The 21,298-nt window shown below is 39.4% G+C and overlaps 3 protein-coding genes across 9 annotated transcripts in view; 2 read left to right on the forward strand and 1 right to left on the reverse strand.

Annotated features, from left to right (window-relative positions):
• The window catches only part of rint1 (RAD50 interactor 1), a 35,595-nt gene extending 33,091 nt beyond the window's left edge, over window positions 1-2,504 (forward strand). For 2 of the 3 annotated variants that reach the window (XM_051392024.1, XM_051392026.1), the window contains exons 13-15: window positions 298-478; window positions 1,353-1,471; window positions 2,066-2,504. In XM_051392024.1, the coding sequence (XP_051247984.1) occupies window positions 298-478; window positions 1,353-1,471; window positions 2,066-2,279 (514 nt within the window). In that variant the 3' untranslated portion in view covers window positions 2,280-2,504. The remainder of the gene's footprint in view (window positions 1-297; window positions 479-1,352; window positions 1,472-2,065) is intronic. The other variant, XM_051392025.1, reaches the window with a different exon arrangement.
• The window catches only part of tmem121b (transmembrane protein 121B), a 616,846-nt gene that overhangs the window by 127,255 nt on the left and 468,293 nt on the right, over window positions 1-21,298 (reverse strand). The window lies entirely within an intron of this gene.
• The window catches only part of dera (deoxyribose-phosphate aldolase (putative)), a 111,432-nt gene that overhangs the window by 80,582 nt on the left and 9,552 nt on the right, over window positions 1-21,298 (forward strand). For 3 of the 4 annotated variants that reach the window (XM_051392054.1, XM_051392052.1, XM_051392053.1), the window contains exons 1-6: window positions 3,680-3,848; window positions 11,492-11,589; window positions 12,405-12,552; window positions 13,729-13,824; window positions 14,244-14,378; window positions 18,006-18,134. In XM_051392054.1, the coding sequence (XP_051248014.1) occupies window positions 3,818-3,848; window positions 11,492-11,589; window positions 12,405-12,552; window positions 13,729-13,824; window positions 14,244-14,378; window positions 18,006-18,134 (637 nt within the window). In that variant the 5' untranslated portion in view covers window positions 3,680-3,817. Of the gene's footprint in view, window positions 1-3,679; window positions 3,849-11,491; window positions 11,590-12,404; window positions 12,553-13,728; window positions 13,825-14,243; window positions 14,379-18,005; window positions 18,135-21,298 lie in introns of those variants that run through there. The other variant, XM_051392056.1, reaches the window with a different exon arrangement.

Raw genomic sequence — 21,298 nt, forward strand, 5'->3', positions numbered from 1 at the left:
CTGTGTTTGCGATGTGCTATATGAATAAAGTTTCCTTGCCCTAATCATAGCTTTGGTTAGCTTTGTGACCATTTGACTCAAATTAAGAATTTCAGAATTCTTTAAGAGGTAAAGGAGTTTTAAAATTGTTATGAACGAAAATCATCGCCTATGACTATTTTATTGCCCAGAATCTCTTCCCACAGTTTTTGTGCTACTAATTGCACTGATCATCAGGGTGGTCAACGAGTAAATGTTAGCACTGATTTATTCACTGTCTTGCTTTTAATCTTTTATGTCTCTTTTACTTTTCTTTAGGTGGTTGTCCCTACCATCCCAGCATGACCAGTCCACCATGACCCTGTCCAGTTCAGCATGTCCCATGATGCTCTGTGTGAGGGACAGACTGTTGAACCTTCATCAGGTCCTGAGTCTCTCTCTATTCCAACTTGCCTGGCAGGGCCTGGCGGAGAGACTTGACAACTTTCTCTACCAGGATGTAAGATGCTGATAAGCACTACAATCCCACCGTACTATTTGTGTGCCAGAGAATATTGAAAACAAACCTCAAAGTACATACATACTGCCAGGCTGTTTTGGGGTTCAGATAACTCAGACATTCTACAGTGGCACATAAATGGTAACTCAGCAGCAAGGAAAGACGCAGAATTTTAAATCTCGATTATGGTTCCTACATTTTAGAGGCCCCAGTAAGATGAAGTAGATGATGAAGATGCAATTTCAGTGTAATGATGTTAGTTAGGGATGGATATATGATATATGATATTCTTGTGTTTTGTGATAAAAAGCCCTCAATTTATCATTGTGAATTTCTATTATTGGGATTATTGTGAATATCCTCACATGGTTTGACTTGAAAAAGCTGTCTAGCTCACCAACATAGAGTCCTTTATTGATTTCTTAATTTATTTTGAACAAGGGGACAAGGGGGAGCCTGCATCTTTCCAGTTATTTAAAAATCCTAAACCTGTCACCAACTTGTCACCAAGACTGAAGGTTTGCCCGTTGTATCCCCAGCAAAAAAAAAATTAAACCAGATTTGTGGACTAAATGTAACACATAACTTGAATATATCACCTTGTCCGTGAGCATGATTTCTCAGATAGATTTTCATCCAAAATGGTAGTTGTTTAACAATGAAAACAACTCCCATGATCCCATGCTTCACAGCGTCCTGAAGCATCGCTTTGATGCAGCAGAAATGACATACTATTAGTTTAAGTCCATAAATAAGTCACCAATGTACGTAAAACAGGGGCAGGTAAGGAAAAAACCTAAACAGCTGGACTGTGTGGATTCTTAACCAAACATTTAAAATAAATCTCCAGCATCTCCATGTGTCTCTCTGTCAGGTGATCCTGTCTAATCATTTCAGTGATGGTGGGGCAGCTCAGCTTCAGTTCGACATGACCAGAAACCTATTTCCTCTGTTTGGGCACTACTGCAAAAGACCTGAGAACTTCTTTAAGCAGTAAGTGTGTGTGTGTGTGTGTGTGTGTGTGTGTGTGTGTGTGTGTGTGTGTGTGTGTGTGTGTGTGTGTGTGTGTGTGTGTGGGGGGGGTGTGTGTGGGGGTGTGTGTGGGGGTGTGTGTGGGGGTGTGTGTGTGTGTGTGTGTGGGGGGGTGTGTGTGGGGGTGTGTGTGGGGGTGTGTGTGTGTGTGTGTATGTGTGTGTGGGTGTGTAGGTGTGTGTGTGTGAGTGAGCGAGCGAGCGAGAAAGAGACAGTCATCATAATGCACATAGTCTGCACATGTGGATCTTCACATTAAAGCTATAATATGTCATTTCCTCATTAAAATGTCTAGAAACACTAGACCTATGTTCAGATGTCTGGATCTTAAGTTATCAGAGAAACAAGCTGAGCTAACGTTAGCAGCAGCTTTGCTCACAGCCCCTCCGGGACGTCCTTTGTCAGCCAAACATATTTAGTGTTCTTTGAATCAGGTAACTTTATTTTTACCCATAGGTAAATTTGCTTTACAGTAAAAGACTAAGCATACCTCTTCACAAAGGAAAACCTTTATTCTGCCGGCATTGTAATTAGATTTTCTCTATCTCTTCACAGTGTCAAGGAGGCGTGTATCATCTTGTGTCTTAATGTGGGCTCTGCTATTCTGCTGAGGAATCTCCTTAAAGAGTCAGAGGAGGAGATGAGAGATTGGGCAGGCGCGGAGGATCCTCCACCAGAGTCTGCATTGCATGAGTTGGGGGTTTATTGCTTGGCACCCTGTGATGTGTTGATCCTGCTCAACCTTAGAGCCTCCTGGCCTGGACAGTAACAATGATCCTTGTTGGTGTAGAGGGTGCATCAGATTGAGCGCTCTTAAAAATTTGCCTTAATCTTCTATGTAAATGTTAATCACATAGTATTTAATTGTCATTGTACTACCTACTTACCCATTATCTAAGTTGACTGAAGTACAACAACAAGTACAAACAATAATTGTCCTTTGTCTGGTGGATTATGTAATAAACTCTGCTTACCTGCAATGATCTTACCTTTAGTTGCTCCAAAACTACTGGTTCATGTTTTTTTAAACAGTTTTTGACAGTGAGATCAGATGGAATTTCAAGGTCCGGTGTGTAATATTTAGGATGATTTATTGGCAGAAATGGAATATAATATTCATAGCTATGTTTCCATTAGTGTATAATCACCTGAATAGAGAGCAAGAAAGAGCCTTATCCTATACCCAACAGAAAGCAAGCCATTTTGCATTTAATGTGCAATATTTGGGGATTTTCTGCCTTGTACATTAACAAACTTCGAGGCCTGCATTGTTCACATCATTAGTTTGCTTGGAGTCATCCTCTTCACTGCCTTCCTTGGCTACATTTTTTGACACATTACTGCCACTTGTTGATGAGTGGACTCATGTGAAACCATTGGCAGGAAAATGTATCATGTCACCTATATGCATGTCAAGATGAGCATCCAAATGTATGCACACAACAAAATAGGGTCTCCAAAGCGCTACTAGTTCTCAAAACTGCCACTGTCACAAAATGCCACTCCAGATTTTCTTCAATTAGTTCATTAATTGACATCACCTCAGACTGGAAATGGAAATTAACTGGATATTTATAGTGTTGGCTAATTACCATGACCACATTATTTCTTTAACCTTAATGTGATTTTAGTTTCCTTAAAGCATCAACAAGGAACTTTCAATTCATAACTGAGTTCACAAAGAGGCTGAGAAACACAGCCCTAGTTTGAAGCTACAGTATACCACCTGCCAAGACACCTCTACACCACTCTCTTTAAGCAGATCCTGCCCCGTTCTGCTAATCAGCATGCAATTTATTACCTAATGACTCTTAGTAAGGTGAGTAACAGTTCCTCACAGATATCAGGATGTGGTCTTATTTCTAAAACGGTATGATGACGGTTCATTTCCATACGGTTTAAGCTTTCAGTTTGATTATTTAAGAGTTTACGTTTTAAATGTCTATTTTTTCACTGCCACTTTACATTTTAAAATGATCATTTTACATTTTAAATTCGATTTTTCAATTCTCATTTTAAGTTTTAATTGTGGCCCGATTATTCTCAACCGTGTAGTAAAAATAATAATCTTTTTTAATGCTGCCTTCTTAATTTGAATAATTTTGGTTTTATTTATTAATGACCAAAATTATCCTCTATACAACGGAAGCTATCCCGGAAGTAGTAATCATTCTATGCTGAAGAGCACCGGAAACTGGAGCAGTTAAGTAGTGACTGTTTTCCACAGCCGTAGCCCGGAAGTGGAGTTTGGACAGGTCAGTTCGGCTCGCAGTGGAATTTGAATATCTGCTCATCAAAGCCTTCAACATGTCGGCCAGGAACCCTGGGACGAAGCTCGGTGAGTAGCTGAAAGCTCAAACTAAAACCGACCCCCGTTAATGTCAGTTCCTTCGAAACACGTGTGCTCATCTCCCGTTACAACTTTCACTTTACCAGCCTTTACGTAACTTGTAACGTTTATTAATTATAGCCGTGCACGTAAATTCACCTTTCACCGTTTAATAACAAATACATGTTAAATACAGGAAAAGCTAGCGTAGCGTTAGCCTCAGCTCCTGACAGCTTAATAAGTAACAGTTTAGTGGTAGAGGTAACTGACCTGCTGAGCACCGACATGTTACCGTGTAACTCACTGTAACGGCCAGCAGTCCGGTCTATGGGCGAAGAAAAACACTATGGCTACTTTCACTCTGCAGGAAAAAGTGACCTAAATTTATTTTCTCTCGGGATCTGATTTTTGAACAGCACACGTCACATGGAAAATCTGATCGGAGCAATAAATCAGAATTGAACGCGATGGTTTGCAGTGTGAATGTAGCAACTAAAGTGAAGAATAATTAATAAATCCATAATTAATATATTGATGCAGATCCTACTAACTTAGGGACAACACAGTGTTAAATATTTTGTGACATGGCTGCTGTACTACAGTCAGACAGTGGCTGTGTAATTGAGAACTCATGACAGCCTATCTCTCCCTGCTCACCTGACTAGTTCTACCCTTCTCTGCCTCCGCTCAGTTATAGTCCAGTAAATCAGCCCTGACATGAACAGCATGAAAGTTTTTGAATTTCACTCTTAAAAAGCAGTTGAACGTTAGTAATGACTCAGCTACACCATCATCATTCTCTTACACCTTTCCATATAAACAAGCCGGTCTGTCAAAGACTTACTTGAATGCTTAATGCATTACAAGTTGGGGAAATCCTCCGTTTGTGTTTGACTTGCACGGAGTCACATGAGAGAATTAGGACCTTAGGGTCGACCAGTATGTTTTATTCAGAGCTGATGCAAATACTGATTATTAATATTCAGCTAACCGGTAACAGATATTTGGAGCCAATATACATTTGCAATAAATATGAAAATCTAAACCTCAAAATTTAGAAGAATCACTGATTGAGTGTTAAAAAGTACTGTACAATTTTGAGGAACTTGTACTTTAGTTGAGTATTTTAATTTTATGCTACTTTATTAGGGACCGAGCCAGCGACCGCTGGAGGTCCCTATTGTTTCTGCTCGATTTCTTCTTACCTATTATTAGGGATCGAGCACTGACAAAGTGCAAGACAAAGAGGCAGCAAATAATAATAATTCTAACAGGACTATTATTATTTGCTGCCTCTTTGACCGCATATTTGACCCCCGCAGCATTCTCAAAAAGTCATGAAAATTTGCATAAAATTCAAACGTAGCGAAAATACCGATATGACATTGTCCCCGTGCACGGGCGCCGCCAAACGGCTAAGCCACGCCCCCCAGAATCAGCCCCCAAGACATGTAAGGCCCACATGTACAAAAATTGCTACGCATGTGTATCATGATAAAAGAAGCAGAAAAGTCTCAAGGACCCATACCTCAAACCCAACAGGAAGTCCGCCATTTTGGATTTTGTGGCCATTTTTGGTGATTTACACGCGTTGTATTTGAACGAACTCCTCCTAGGGCATTTATCGGACCGACTTAAGATTTGGACACAGCCATCTAAACACATTCACCATTAAAGGTTGTGCTCCCCAGTTGTTTTCGTCGAACATCGTGGATGTGGCGTGGCGTGGCGTCCCGTGTCGTGCAATTTCGATCCTTCGCCATAAAAAGAGGGATTCGTCATAACTTCTGCGTACATGATCCGACTGCAACAAAACTTCACATGTTCGATAAGAGTCCGGCCCTGAACACGTGAAAATGGGGATATTCTATGCATTGCTTTCGGGTTGGCCACTAGGTGGCGCTACTATCATAAAAAGTGCATTTAGGCTAATAACTTCTGCAAAGTTTGTCGGACATTCATAAACCTTGTATCTACGCGTTCAGTGAATGGAGCTGAATCTCCCCATATAGGCCCCGCCCACTTCCGCCTATAATTTTTTTTCCGTTAGAGCTAGAAATGTCCTTCAACTACTTTTTCGTGTTCCTCCTACACGCTTTGTCCGATTCGCACAAAATGTTTTTTGTGCCAGCAACCGCTGGAGGTCCCTATTGTTTTTGCTCGATTCCTTACCTATTATTATTTTTAGGAACTTTGATTGCGTTTTTCCCCCCCTGAACATATACGAAAACTCAATTTTATTTGGCAAAGTTGTCAGGCCTGGTGAAAAATTTTATATTCTATGCATCACTTATGGGTCGGCCACTAGGTGGCGCTACTATTAAGGAAATAGCGATGACTTTTTTGATACTTAATAACTCCCACATCGTTTGTCGCACAGCAACAACAGTATTGGCAATGGCAATCTAGCAGGACCATGGCAGGAGGCTCCACCAGGATCGATAAGAACCTGCGAGACGAGAAAGCACAAGAACTCCGGGGAAGAAGTGAAGTTAGTAACATGCATTAATGGGACATGAATGAGTGCAGAAAGAGAGAGGAAGGGAGGAGCTCAGTGCACCATGGGAAATCCCCCGATAGTCTAGGCCTATAGCAGCATAACTAAGGGATGGTTCAGGACTCACCTGATCCAGCCCTAACTATAAGCTTTATCAAAGAGGAATGTCTTAAGCCTACTCTTGAATGTGGTGAGGGTGTCTGCCTCCCGAACCACAACTGGAAGCTGGTTCCACAGGAGAGGAGCTTGGTAACTGAAGGCTCTGGCTCCTGTTCTACTTTTAGAGAATATAGGAACCACAAGTAGCCCAGCATTCAGAGAACGTAGTGTTCTAGTGGGGTAATAGGGTACTATGAGCTCTTTAAGATATGAAGGGGCCTGACCATGAAGAGCTTTATAGGTGAGGAGGAGGATTTTAAATTCTATTCAACTTTTTACAGGGAGCCAATGCAGAGAAGCTAGTACAGGAGAGATGTGATCTCTTTTTCTAGCTCCTGTCAGCACTCGTGCTGCAGCGTTCTGAATTAATTGGAGCGTTTTAATGGACTTATTGGGGCAACCTGATAATAAAGAGTTGCAGTAATCCAGCCTTGAAGTAACAAATGCATGGATTAGTTTTTCTGCATCTGTCTGTGATAGTATGTGTCTAATTTTTCTAATATTACGTAAATGAAAGAAGGCAGTCCTAGATGTCTGCGTTATGTGGGAGTTAAATGACAAATCCTGATCAAAGATAACTCCAAGATTCCTGACAGTGGTGCTAGAGGCCAAGTTAATGCCATCTAGAGTAACTATATCTTTAGACAGTGAGTCTCTAAGGTTTTTGGGGCCAAGAACAAGTATTTCGTTTTTTTCTGAGTTTAACATCAGAAAATTGCAGGTCATCCAGGATTTTATGTCCTTAAGACATGTTTGTAATTTAGATAATTGATTAATTTCATCGGGCTTGATTGATAGATATAACTGCGTATCATCTGCATAACAGTGAAAGTTAATGGAGTGATTCCTAATAATGTTGCCTAAAGGGAGCATATATAAAGTAAATAGTATTGGTCCAAGTACAGAACCTTGTGGAACTCCATGACTAACTGTAGTATTTATTGAAGATTCATCGTTAACATGTACAAACTGCAAGCGATCTGATAAATATGACTTAAACCAGCTTAGTGCGGTTCCTTTAATGCCAATTTGATGCTCAAGTCTCTGTAAAAGAATATTATGGTCAATGGTGTCAAATGCAGCACTAAGATCTAATAATACAAGTACAGAGACAAGTCCATTGTCAGAAGCAATCAGAAGGTCATTATTAACTTTAACCAGAGCTGTCTCTGTGCTATGATGAACTCTAAATCCTGACTGAAAATCCTCAAATAAACTATTGTTATGTAGTCACACAACTCTTTGGCGACTACTTTCTCCAGAATCTTAGAGAGGAAGGGGAGGTTAGAAATCGGTCTATAGTTAGCTAAAACCCCTGGGTCAAGAGTGGGCTTTTTAAGAAGGGGTTTAATTACAGCTACTTTAAAGGACTGTGGTACATATCCTGATAATAAAGAAAGATTAATCATATCCAGTAAAGAAGTGCCAATTAAGGGAACAACTTCTTTAAGCAGCCTAGTTGGGATCAGGTCTAATAGACAGGTTGATGGCTTCGATGAAGAAATGATTGAAGTTAACTGATGAAGATCGATAGCAGAAAAACAGTCTAAATATATATCTAAGTTTACACTGACAGAAGTCCCTGAACTCGGAGAGCCACTGATAACTGTTGATAGCAGTTGGTGATTAATTTTCTCTCTAATAGTAATAATTTTGTTATAGAAGAAGCTCATGAAGTCATTGCTACTTAAGTTTATGGGGATATGTGGCTCAATAGAGCTGTGGCTCTCTGTCAGCCTGGCTACAGTGCTGAAGAGGAACCTAGGGTTATTCTTATTTTCTTCTATTAGTGCTGAGTAATAGGCTCCTCTGGCATTACGGAGGGCCTTTCTATAAGTTTTAAGATTATCTTGCCAATTTGAGCGATATTCTGATAATTTGGAAGAGCGCCATTTCCTTTCAGATTTCCTAGCTGTTTGTTTTAAGTGGCGGGTTTGGTGGTTATACCATGGTGCTAGTCTCCTATGTTTTAATAATTTCCTTTTTATAGGAGCGATAGAGTCTAATGTTGATCGTAGTGAGCCTGTAGCACCATCGACAAGATTATCAATTTCAGAGGGACTAAAGTCGTTATAGGATTCTGTTAAATTCAGACATAGCATTGAATTAAACACTGAAGGAATCTCCTCCTTAAATTTAGCTACAGCACTGTCAGATAGACATCTGCTGTAGGAAGTTTTGCCTAATGGCTTATAATCTAACAAAATGAATTCAAAAGTTATTAAATAATGGTCAGATAGGAAAAGATTATGTGGGAAGACTATTAAATGTTCAATATCAATGCCATATGATAAAACAAGGTCAAGAGTGTGATTAAAACAATGAGTTGGTTTATTTACACTCTGACAGAAGCCAATTGAGTCTATTAATGATATAAATGCATTACTAAGGCTGTCATTGTCAACATCCACATGAATATTAAAATCACCTACAATAATTACTTTATCTGATTTAAGGACTAAACTTGATAGAAACTCTGAGAATTCAGATATAAAATCAGAGTACGGTCCAGGAGCGCGGTACACTATAACAAATAGAACTGGCTGCAGTGTTTTCCAGTTTGGGTGAGAAAGACTAAGAACAAGGCTTTCAAATGAATTATAATTTAGTTTAGGTTTAGGGTCCATTAAAATGCTCGAATCATATATGGCTGCCACTCCACCTCCTCGGCCAGTGCCTCGAGGAATGTGAGTATTAACATGACTGGGGGGGGTGGATTCATTTAGGCTAACATACTCCTCGTGGGACAACCAGGTCTCAGTAAGACAAAGTAAATCAATATCATAGTCTGATATTAATTCATTCACTAAAAGAGCTTTAGAGGACAGAGACCTGATATTTAACAGCCCACATTTCATTCTCTTATTTTGTGCTACTGAGGAGTTAGTTTTAATTTTTATTAGATTTTTATGTTGAACTCCTCTTGTTTTTATTTCTTTAAATAATTTAGGTGGTCGGGAGACAGACACAGTCTCTATGGGGTTTTGGGTGGGTGACTGTTCTAAAGAAAGCGCAGAGAAGTGTGTAAGACAGCAACTCTGCTTCCTGGTTCTCTGCATAGGTATGTGTGATTTAAATGAAACTTGGTACGATGCTTCCCCATGGCTCCCTTAAAAAGGACAAAAAAAATACGCCACTAGGTGGCGCTCTTTTGGCATGATAAAGCACTGTGCGGAGACCGTAATAGTTATGAATATGAAATTCACAGGGCACGTGTAGAGTAGTGCCTGAAGCTCACATACCAAAAATCGTGTTTGTCATGTGTGTAGCGCCCCCTACAGGATAAAAAAACAGCAGCCCCGGCTCCACGTTTCACCGATATGTACGAAACTCGGTAGGCACGTATAACATGCCGGGACGTACCAAAAAGCCTCTTGGACCCATACCCGAAACCCCACAGGAAGTCGGCCATTTTGATTTAAAGTTTCACTTTCGGCGAACTTTTCGCGTTGTATTTGAACGAACTCCTCCTAGGGAATTTTTTGGATCTGCTTCAAAGTTGGTCAGTACAGTCAAAAAATGGTGCTGATTAAAAGTTGTGCTATTTGTGCATGTACATTAAAGGGCGTGTCCGTGGCGTGCCCTCAAAGTTGGCCAGGTTGAATCCTGTGATGCCATTTCTGGCATTTTGCAATGATTTTCAGCGTTTTTTTGCGTTGTATTTGAACGAACTCCTCCTAGGAAATTTATTGGATCTGCTTCAAAATTGGTCAGTACATTCAAAAAATGGTGCTGATTAAAAGTTGTGCTATTTGTGACGGCACGTTAAAGGGCGTGTCCGTGGCGTGCCCTCAAAGTTGGTCAGGTTTAATCGAATGTCAAACTGTGATTCCATTTCCGGCATTTAAGGGCTTCTGTTTTAACTAACTCCTCCTACAGATTTTATCAGATTGACTTCAAATTCGATCACTGCAATCTAGACACATTGGTTTCAAAAGTTGTGCTATTTGATACTGTACGTGCCACGTGCCCGTGACGACATGTCGAATTCCACCGATTGGCCATCAAACAGATATTACTCATATCTTCAGTATACAGTCCCACCCTGAACATGTCCTCATAACTTCAGCGTACATGATCCAATCTCAATGAAACTTCACGTGTTTGATAACAGTCCCACCCTGAACACGTCTACCTGACAATATTCAGACATAGTGATCGCGCCACCTACTGGCAACAGGAAGTAAGTGCTGTGTGTCGATTTTGAGCTGATTTACGTGAAATTTTCATGTTGTGGTCCGCACTTGACACGATGGCACGTGACATGGCCACAGCACGCCCCGAGTCGCGTGGAGTGCGAGGTCCCGCCCAACGCTGCTTGAAGCTTTAATTTATATTTATATTCCACTCCACTACATTTAAAACATTGCAGATTAATATTATTGATACAAAATATAAATACTTGCCTGTTTGATCAGACCACACAGGCCAGTCTTCGTTCCCCATGTGCATCAGTGACCCCATGACTCTGTCTCCGGTTCATAGCTTTTACTTCCTTGGACCACTTTTGATAAGTACTGACCACTGCAGACCGGGAACATCCCACAAGAGCTGCAGTTTTGGAGATACTCTGACCCAGTTATCAAATCCTTATGTTTGTCCATTTTTTCCTGCTTCTAAACCCATATTGGTTGACCACTACTCTAAAGGGCCCAACTCTTCAACAACTCCAAAGCTTTCTTATTTAAACGTTGCATGTTAGTGCTTTGTGTTAAGGCTAACACATTGGAGGTGTGTCTGTTAGATCCACCAAGATTAAAGTCATTGATTTTTCTCATCTGACCACATTACCTATAATGTTGGACAGTTCATGTTAAAGCTGCTTACAATAAAATAGTTTCATTGTTGCAAAGAAGGTCAGTGGTTAAGTTGTCATAAATGCTGTTTAAGAAGCTTTTACAACCTGACAAAAATTTAGAAGGCAAAAATAGTTCAATGTAAACCCACTGACATTTTTTTTTTTTTTTCTTCTACATTTCCTGCTCCTGGCCGCCAGACCTGGAGTTGATATCGAAAGTGAGAGTCAACACACAGGCTGTCCTGAAGAGAGCTCAGCACATCCAAGGACAAAAGATCCCCAAGAAACAGTGGCAGGTAGAGCTCTGCTTTCACCTCCATTGTACATACTGGGACATAGTGACAAGGAGCCCATACTACTTTAATTACATAAATATGGATGTATATGTCTGTACCTGTATGCATATGTTAATGTTTATTTTTCTCTATTCTGTACATCTGAACTTACAAATATGGTAACAAAACAACAGTAATTAGGAATGAGTCATGTGTATAAAACATTCACAGTACACAGTACATGTCATTTTATATTGCAGTATTGCAGTAATGATTTATATTGTGATATTTTCTGGAAAATAAATGAAGAAACTCTTTATAATCAGACAGGAATATCTGTGTTTTGGTTGATCGAGCAAATTCAAAATTGTAAACATTGCCCACAGTTGTCTGCAGCCAATGATATCAAGGGGATACCACAGTATTAACTGTGTGACAAAATCGGTTGACTGTTTTATATTGTCTCACAGTATGTCAGTGTATCACCCAAACCTACAGATAATGTAAGAAAACAGATGTCACACTGATAATTTATTTATTTATCTTTTTTAAAGTATATTTTTTGGGCTTTTATTGCCTTTACTATAGTGACAGCTGAAGGCAGACAGGAAAGTGGGCAGAGAGAGGGGATGACACGCAGCAAAGGGCCGCAGGTCGAATTCGAACCCTGGGCTGCTGCAGCAAGGACTCAGCTTTGGTACATGGGTCGCCAGCTCTACCCACTGAGCTATCCGGGCGCCCCACACTGATAATCTTTTGACAGAAGTGAGATTTAGCTCTGAAGAGGGAGACACCAACACTGTTTGTTCCCATGTTGGGTGCTATTTGTCCCACAGGCTGCTTGGCTGCTGAAGGCTGTTACATGCATTGACCTGACAACTCTGGCTGGAGACGATACACCGTCCAACGTCCATCGGCTGTGTATGAAAGCCATCCAGCCTATCCGATACGACCTGCTCAAGAAGATTGATATGCACAGCAAAGGTCTGCTACTGCTGCCAGACATGTGATGATTCTAAAATCATATACACATATACATCAAATATTTTTTGTTATTGGTATGGATGAGGCGATTATATTGAGATATATTATGGTGAATTATTAGGATAATTGTGAGTATCCTCACATGAGTGATTTTGATGATTATTGAGACAGTTTGTGAATTGCAATTATTTTGGTGACGATAATTGTGACATGAAAGCGCACAGTCATAAGTTGGAGCTTTTTAATAAGGGCACTCTGATCGGCCACCGAATGTTATCGGCTGATATCCTCTCTAAATAATCTGATCATATAAAACATTTATTTTATTCCACGGTCTTTCCTGTTTTACTCATCACCCCAGATCCTGTCTGAGTTTTCCTCTCTGTTGGGGTACTGATTTTAGCTCCATATTTTTTGTGTGTGTGTTACAGCTTCACCAAAAAAAGTATTTCACAGACTCCTCTTTACAAAATCTCTACAATAACACAGTCCGTTTAATTTTTTCTTAAGTATAATACAGACTACAGAGAGAATGGAGTACTCAAAAGTTGAACACATTATACTAACACTGCAACAAATGTTGGGTTTAATGCATTAGAAAGTAATCCATTACTGTAATCACATTACATTAGTCTGTAAGATAAGAAAAGTAATGTAAAGTGAATTGTCTAATTGAACAATGGCCTAGCGCCAGGGAGAAGGTCAAAGAGGAAGCCTAGAAGGTATGTATGATTGTTAAAAAAATTAAACAGACCAGAGAATTATATAAAAAGTTCCCAAAACAGGGAATAATTCAAGTCACTCCTTTTACACAAACGTCTTGCAGTACACTATTTGAATTAATTGTACCGTTTTTAATATAAGATTAAGTATCCTGACTAATTGTTTCGTCTAAAGACATAATACAGGCAAGACATAATATAACATTGTACTCACCAAGTTAATGGCAGAGATCTCGGAACATGGTTACATCACAAATAGAAGGTGAATAAATACGAGCAGTCAGACGATCAGGTGAAGGTGACCAGTAAACTTTGACCCTCAGCAGCTCTGAAGCCTGTTCAGGATGTCGCACTGTCTGTTCACACCTGAAATCAACCTCCAGAGGGCGACCCAGACCAGTTAATCACTGTTTTATCTTCACTGCTCTGCTGCCTGTATTGTGTTGTGTATCAGGAATTACTACAGCAGCAGTGTGTGTGTATCCATCCCGTGTGGCTGATGCCGTCACATCGCTAAAAGCAGCCAATTCTAGTCTTCCTGTTGCCTCAGGTAAGTCATCTGACACTGAATCACACCTAGTAACCCTTTACTGCAGCAGTGAATTGAATGGTGAGCTGTGTGTGTAGTGTACCTGTAGAAAATGAATAATAGGCTGTCCACACCAAGAACGATAACTATAAATATATATTTGTAAAGAACGTTCCAGCGGCAATGAGAGTGTTAACTCCTCTTCGTGAACCCATATACTTCTGGTTTTCTTTTAGTTTTTCTCTGCAATGAACAGCAGTAACAGCTCATCAATAACTTAATACATTTTCCCATTAAGCTGCAGACACTGCTGGAGCGCGCAGTGTGCGTAGAGGGGGTATTGTTCATCAGTGTGGATGCTCACATCATTATTGTTCTTGGTGTTGACGGCCCTTAATTCTTATACTTTTGCTGACAGTATGTTCTCCATCATCTCCCAGTGGCTACTGGTTTCCCAGCAGGCCAGACACCTCTGAAGACCCGCCTAGAGGAAGTCCGCATGGCAGTGGCTGATGGCGCCACCGAGATTGACATCGTCATCAACCGGACGCTGGCCCTCACAGGACAGTGGGAAGGTACGTGTTGAGCACATAATGAGAAAGACACACAAAGTACATTTATTTACTCTGAATGTGGCCTGTAGGTCCACAAGAACCCGTCTTCTTTAAGTTAAAAACTTTAGTTTTTAGAATTCTTTCTCAAGAGCAAGGAAATTTGAAAATAAATCACTTTTAATTTAGAGTTATTTCCATCCGTGTTTTAGAGCTTACATTTCTGTTGTTTTAAACGAATGGCCCATCATTGCAGTGGAAAATGAAAACTGACAAAACAGTGTATTTCTTAGGGCTTACAACTGTATGACATGGTCTTCTTTAACAGATGCTGATGCCCTGTTGTCATGGAACTGTAGATGTTGAAACCATGTGTTATGCCGAGCATGATTAGGACTTATTATCCACGATGGTTGAAAGTTAAAAGCTGTGCTTGACAGTCTCTTAGTTCATTCTCAATACAGCAATGAATTACAGACCACTTGTCGGCCAGATCTGGAAGCCATGTGACCGGTTATCAGTGTTGAGCAGTAAGGCATTACTAGTAGTATTATTAGTACTTTGCATGCCTCCTTAAATTTTTTTTTTTTTAATTAGTTGGTCTTTTCTGAGGGTAAAAAATATGTTTTGGGTTAAATTTGAGGAAGAAGTTTTCTTTGTATTTTAGACAACTTGTGAAACAGGAGTTGAAAACTGAAATTCATTTTCTCACAATGAGTGCAAATTATCTTTATTCTTTCAGCCATTCTTTTTTATGGCGCCCAGTGGCTCAATAGTGTTGTGGCCACTGAGTCTATATCTAACTTTTATAGGATCTTTTATTTTGGTTAAATATTTTGCTAATTGAAAGTCTCTGTCTAGTACATTATAGCATTATAGTTTATTTATTAATTGGATTTCTGTTTGTTCAGTGCTTGAAATATCTTTGTCTTATTATCTTTGTTTGTTTTTCTTGTGAGTAGGGAATTATTTTTGTAGCATCACTTTGGCATATGAATATCATTTCCTCATTTTGTTCATACCATGTATTTTTATCTGAGCTCGGATAGCTTTGTTGCTCTATGTATGTCTACGTATGCTCTGTCATGGTGTAAATCTGAATCTGATTCTAACAAGTGGTTCTTTTTTAAATTGATTTAGTTTGGACAGTTTCTATAATTCAATTCAATTTTTTGTTTGTATAGCGCCAATTCATAACAGAAGTTATCTCAGGGCACTTTTCAAATAGAGCAGGTCTAGACCAAACTTCTTATAACATTATAGACTCAGTATGTTTTTACAGAACTCTAGCTGTACTTTTTCAATTGGGTTTGAGTCCCAGTCCTCTTGTTTAATTAATGGGCCCCAAACTTCACTTCCATATAAAAAGATTAGTTCAATAACTTTTAGGAAATTTTTAGGACAAATCTTTATTGGGGGGTTTAATTTGAATAGGAATGTTCTTATACTCTAATAAGCTCCTTATTTATCTGCCAATGCACTCAGCCTTTACAAAATGTCCTGAAACAGTGACAGTGAGGCCTAGGTATGTATACTCTGTTGTATGACTCTGTGTTGTCTTCCAAAATAAACAGATATTTTCTGGTTTGTTATCTTGCTTTTTTAAAAAGTAATATAATTTAAGTTTACACTGATTGCCCAGTGTTCACAGTAATCATGAAGTATGTTCAAATGGTCTTGCATTCCTTGTTATGTTTGTGATTGTAGTAATACGTTTCCTTCTAAGTCAAGTCCTGGGGCTTGAGAGTTTTGAAGAAGTTTTGGTAACTGGTCATTGTATGTGTTGAAAAGTGTTGGGGATATATTGCAACCTTGATGGACCCCAAGACATTGTTGAAAAAATTCTGTTCTTTTTTTGTCCAATTTTTACAGCACACTCATTTAAATTTAATCAAGTCATAAACTCTGCTTCCATTCCCATTTTGGAGTAACTGATAGAAAAGACCATTGTGCCAAATAGAATTAAAAGCTTTCTTCAACAAAACAAGCATATATTTTTTCTTAAGTTTTTTTGGTATACTTGTTTTTGAATAAGAGTATGGAGAGTTAATATTTGGTCTGGTGCCATAGCCAATTTGGCATCTCTACAGATCTTTGGATTAGGGTGTTCCTATAACTTGTAAATATGTAAATAGTTTGTTTCTCGCTCACTCTTTCTCTCTGGATCTGTGGCTTACGTGCTCCTATAGCTTAAAGGTAAATTCAATATTCAATTCAATTTTATTTGTATAGCACCAATTCATAACAGAAGTTATCTCAGGACACTTTTCCAGTAGAGCAGGTCTAGACCGAACTCCTTATAGTTTGTTTGATCTTGTAAATATTTAAATAAGTTTGTTTGACCTTCTCTCTCACTCTTTTTTTTCTAGATCTGTAGATCAGGGTGTTCCTTTAACTTGTAAATATGAACAGAATTGGTTTCTTTCTTTCTCTTTCACTCTTTCTCTCTGGATAGGGCTTATATAAAAATAGTTGTTTTGGTTTGTATTTAAAGTATTTAAAAAGTTTGTCTAGTCTTCTCCCTTCCATTTTTTTTCTTAGTTTAGTACTCCTTATATATGATGTTGTGGGTTTGTGCTTGTTTGGCAAAATAATAATAATGTTTCAATGTAAATTTTAGAAGTTGGTTTGCATTTGCAGAGCAGTTTGCAGTGATGCATTTATTGATCCAAAGGTTAGAAATAAACAAGAAACAGTAACAATAATGACAACTGATTGTACACCTCAGCGTTTTATTCACATATAAATGCAGGGAACAAAGTATGTTCAATATGTGGAATGGAAATTAACCTCAGTTTGGGACAATTGTTAAGTCTGGGACAGTTGAAAGTAGAATTTGGGACAGTTGCAAGACGCTGAGAAAAAAATTTGATATCGAGCCCTGTCCCTCCTCTCTTCTTCCCTTGTCAGCACTGCATATGTAGTCATGTGTAGAGTTATAATTAAATGAGCCAGTAAACACTACGACATGAACTTGTAAACCATTGCCCAAAAAAGACTGCTGAAATGTGTCTGGCCCAACATAGGGCCAGAATGGGTCCATCTATGGTCATACAGTTAGTTGAGACATGGCTATGTCATGGGCCATATGTGGCTAGCAGATCTGGCCCATATGTGGACCATAATTAATTGCTGTATCTGGGCCGTGTGCATGGACCAGATGAATTTTTGCAGTGTGGGTGAAGGACTGTGAGTGGAGAGTGTTTGACCAACTGCTGTTTCCACGGTCAAGAGTGAACTGTCAAGATCATAAAGGGAAAATGATTTAGTTGTAAAAGTGAATAATTTTCTCTCACTTGGAGAACCTCTGGTTTGGAGTCAGATGGCTACAAACAACAAGAAAACACAGAAAACATGAAAACCATTTTCTGCTTCTTACTAAAAAGCAAAAATAACTGTTTTGTCTCAGGGTACTGTTTAAGTGATTAATGTAATTAGTTATCAGATGCTGAGGAATTATTTTTGCCCCCACAGTATAGCTCTAGGGGACACTAAAAAACAAATAATTAGATAATTTTGTGTATTTCCCAACTCATAACAACTGAAATGATTGTTTTAGGGATTTAAGTAGGTTCAGTCCTGTGTTTTCAGTTTTGATGATGTGACCTTTTGTTGACACTTTGCTCAAATGTTTCCTGTCCCCCTATACAGCCATGTATGATGAGATTTGCAGTTTTCGGGAGGCCTGTGGTGATGCCCACATGAAGACCATCCTGGCTATTGGAGAGCTGGGCACCTTCACCAACGTCTACAAAGCCAGCCTGGTTGCCATGATGGCTGGTCAGTCTTACCACAACTTAACATGCTGCTCCGACATGTTTCAGTGTGTTTGTCACAGTCACAGTACATTCACACACATTCATTTAAAGCTGGGGTCTCCAACCTTTTAGAGTGCTATTTATACTTGACATCCATGTTAAATTGATACTTTCAATAAAATAGAATTTTGGCGTTTATCACCTTTTGTCATTTTCATACACAAGGCTGGACTACCTTGATTTGGAATTGCAAGTGTGGAAGTTAGTTTTTCTTTGGTTGTGGTGGCTACACCGTTTTGATAAATGGTAAATGGACTGCACTTATATAGGGCCTTTCTAGTCTTTAGACCACTCAATACACTGTACACTACATGCCACATTCACCCATTCACACACATTCATACACTGATGGCAAAGACCATCACAAGCAGAAACTAACTAATTCATTTATATTTATGGCTGTTTGAAAGCGCTTGATTTGATATGCAGCAGAGTTTCTATGAGCCAGGCATACATAGTAGACGTCAGTATTGTAGACAATCACGTTCATTTAATTGTGGGAAGCCAAAATCGTAATGGCGATTAATATTCAATAATTGTAGACCCTAGGTCCTTGTAGTAACTAGAGCTGGGGAATAAATTGATTATTATTTAGTTTATGTCTATTTTGTTGAGCTTGTTGTCCTGTTTATTGATTATTCTGCTTATTCTGTGTATGTACATTGAGAGCAGCGTAAAACGGGAGTCAAATGTGCACATACCTGGCCAATAAAAGTGATTGATTCTGATTCTGATTAGATCGATTCATTTCAATCTGTGAATCGCCCCAAAAACATTCGCATCATGATTTTAATAGTTTTTTCAGTGAAAATTAAATTAGAGATCATGAATCATACTGCAATTGCTATATTAGTCAATGTATTGTCTTAGGCCATATCACCCTATTAATAACACAGAAGGATCTTATGAGAAAGACTGACTGGATTCTATGACTGATATAAACTGAAAGTCAATTTACTGAGTTCGCCTAATCAAGGTTAACCAATTAATTCATACACATATCATGAAAATCTAAAAGTGCAACTTTTTGCAAGGGCCAAGGCCACCATTTGTGACACAGAATTGTGTTTGTGTTACCTTAGAATGAGCTGTTGTTATCTACAGATGCTGCAGGTTGTCTTTCGTAGACCCTGTCATTTTTCTTCAGTAGCCCAGAACAGACAAGTCAAACACTGGCTCTTGGTAGGGCCGTTGGCGTTTTTCGTGCTTTTCACAGTCACTGTAATTTCTCCTTTGGGCTCGGAAGGGGAGGGTGAAGTGAAGGAGTTTCAATGTGCAATTACACTGTCACTTACACGGATGCCGCTAAATCCTACACAGTGAACCTTTTGATTAAGAGATTAGAGAACATGCTCTGTGGACACACATGTTGGAGACCACTGCTTTAAACAAATAGTTTTGTTTCAATTAACATTTAGTTAACATTTTAACAGTTAACAAATACGCTCATACTCTTTCCTTCTGAGAGTGAGAGGCTCGTCATCAGACTATGTGTTATGAATGTGGAACAGTAAATAACTCACATATGGGTCTAGTGTGCGTGTATGACTATGATTTTGTTAACATAGCGCAATTTCATGGTGACATTCTGCGATGTGTGAGTGGCACCTGAATGAGTGTGAAAGCTGTAGGATGAGGCAGAAAGAACCTGTATGGCAGCTGGAGAACACTGGCTGTGCCACTGTATAATGACATGGTGTCTGCAAGTCCTGGACAAGACATAAAAAGAAAAAAGTTTAACTTGTGGGAGTTCAAACAGAACTGGGATCAAACACATCCTCTGAGATCGATGTTCCAGTACCGAGGTCATTTAGTTTCCTGATGGTAAGATTGATAAGTAGCAGATTGTTTTCCGTCCCACATTGACCTGTCTACATATACAACAGGAAGTGTACATTTATGCCTTTTAAGTCTATTTTCTTCTGTTTTACATGCTCAACTACATTTACTGTGTATTTGGCTCTGACCTACATTCAGACCTATTGAGGCTGCAGTCTTGAAGAAGCCGTCATGCGTGTTGTGTTGACTGTTAGTAGGAAGGTTTTTTCCATTTTGTGATGGCATTGGTCTGATTTGAAAGAGGTTTTAAAAAATCCAAGTTTCCGAAATTTGTAGGCTTCCTGTAATTCCTGCCGTCATCCGGCTTGTGGCACTGTTGTTTAGCTTTTGAACTTTTTCTCTTGCCTACCTGATCGGTAGAGCTCTCCCTCTCTCCTGTGCACACACACACACAGACAGACACACACACACACACACACACACACAGACAGACAGACACACACACAGACACACACACACACACACACACACACACACAGTGTGTGCTTAACTAGCCATCACATAATAAGCAGATTACAGAACCAAATTGTCAGGGGCTCTGATAGAGATCATTATTAAAATGCATTGCTTTTGTCGCCACACTCACTCCTTAATCTCCCCTTGTTCCTATGAATTGCGTATGAGATTCATGAAATTGAATGATAATTTCACCTATTAATCTCTGATGCAGGCTATTTTACTCTGCTGTTCCCTGCCAGTATCCCCCTGCCCACGCAAATGAATAGAGCTTCATTACCGCCACCCGCATTTAATAACCGTTATCCATTATCTGGTAATTAAGACTCCCCATAACGAATCTTAAGGATTATGCCAGTTTGAGGATGAGGGGAGAGAGGCTGAAAAAAAGACCTGACTGGAAAAATACATAGAACATGTCTTTAATGAACTGGAAAATGTTCATCTTGCTCTGTTCAGTAATGAACAGTCATTATACACCAGGGAGGCAGAAGGGCTGAATTTTTTTTTTTCTTTCCTGCAGCCCGCAGTTTGTGGGTAATCTATTAAAGAGCGTCATTTCATCTTCTATTTTTATCAGCAAAGCTGATAAAACATAATTGGCTGTGAAGGAAGGGAAGGAAAAATGAAGAATTTTATTGATGAGCGTGCAGCTGCCCTCTGTTAGCCATCAGCAGCAGCATATGTTCTTGTCTGGCCAGACCAGACTGTCGGAGTAATGCCCTGTCCATCCTCTCTGCCACACTGTCGCTGACTCTGCTTCCTTCCTTCAGCAGCTCATCTCATGTTGAATCTTCCTGTACAGTTCTGAATGTGGAGCAACTGAATAAC

This window comes from Dicentrarchus labrax, unplaced genomic scaffold, assembly GCF_905237075.1.
Source record: "Dicentrarchus labrax unplaced genomic scaffold, dlabrax2021, whole genome shotgun sequence".
NCBI lineage: Eukaryota > Metazoa > Chordata > Actinopteri > Moronidae > Dicentrarchus > Dicentrarchus labrax.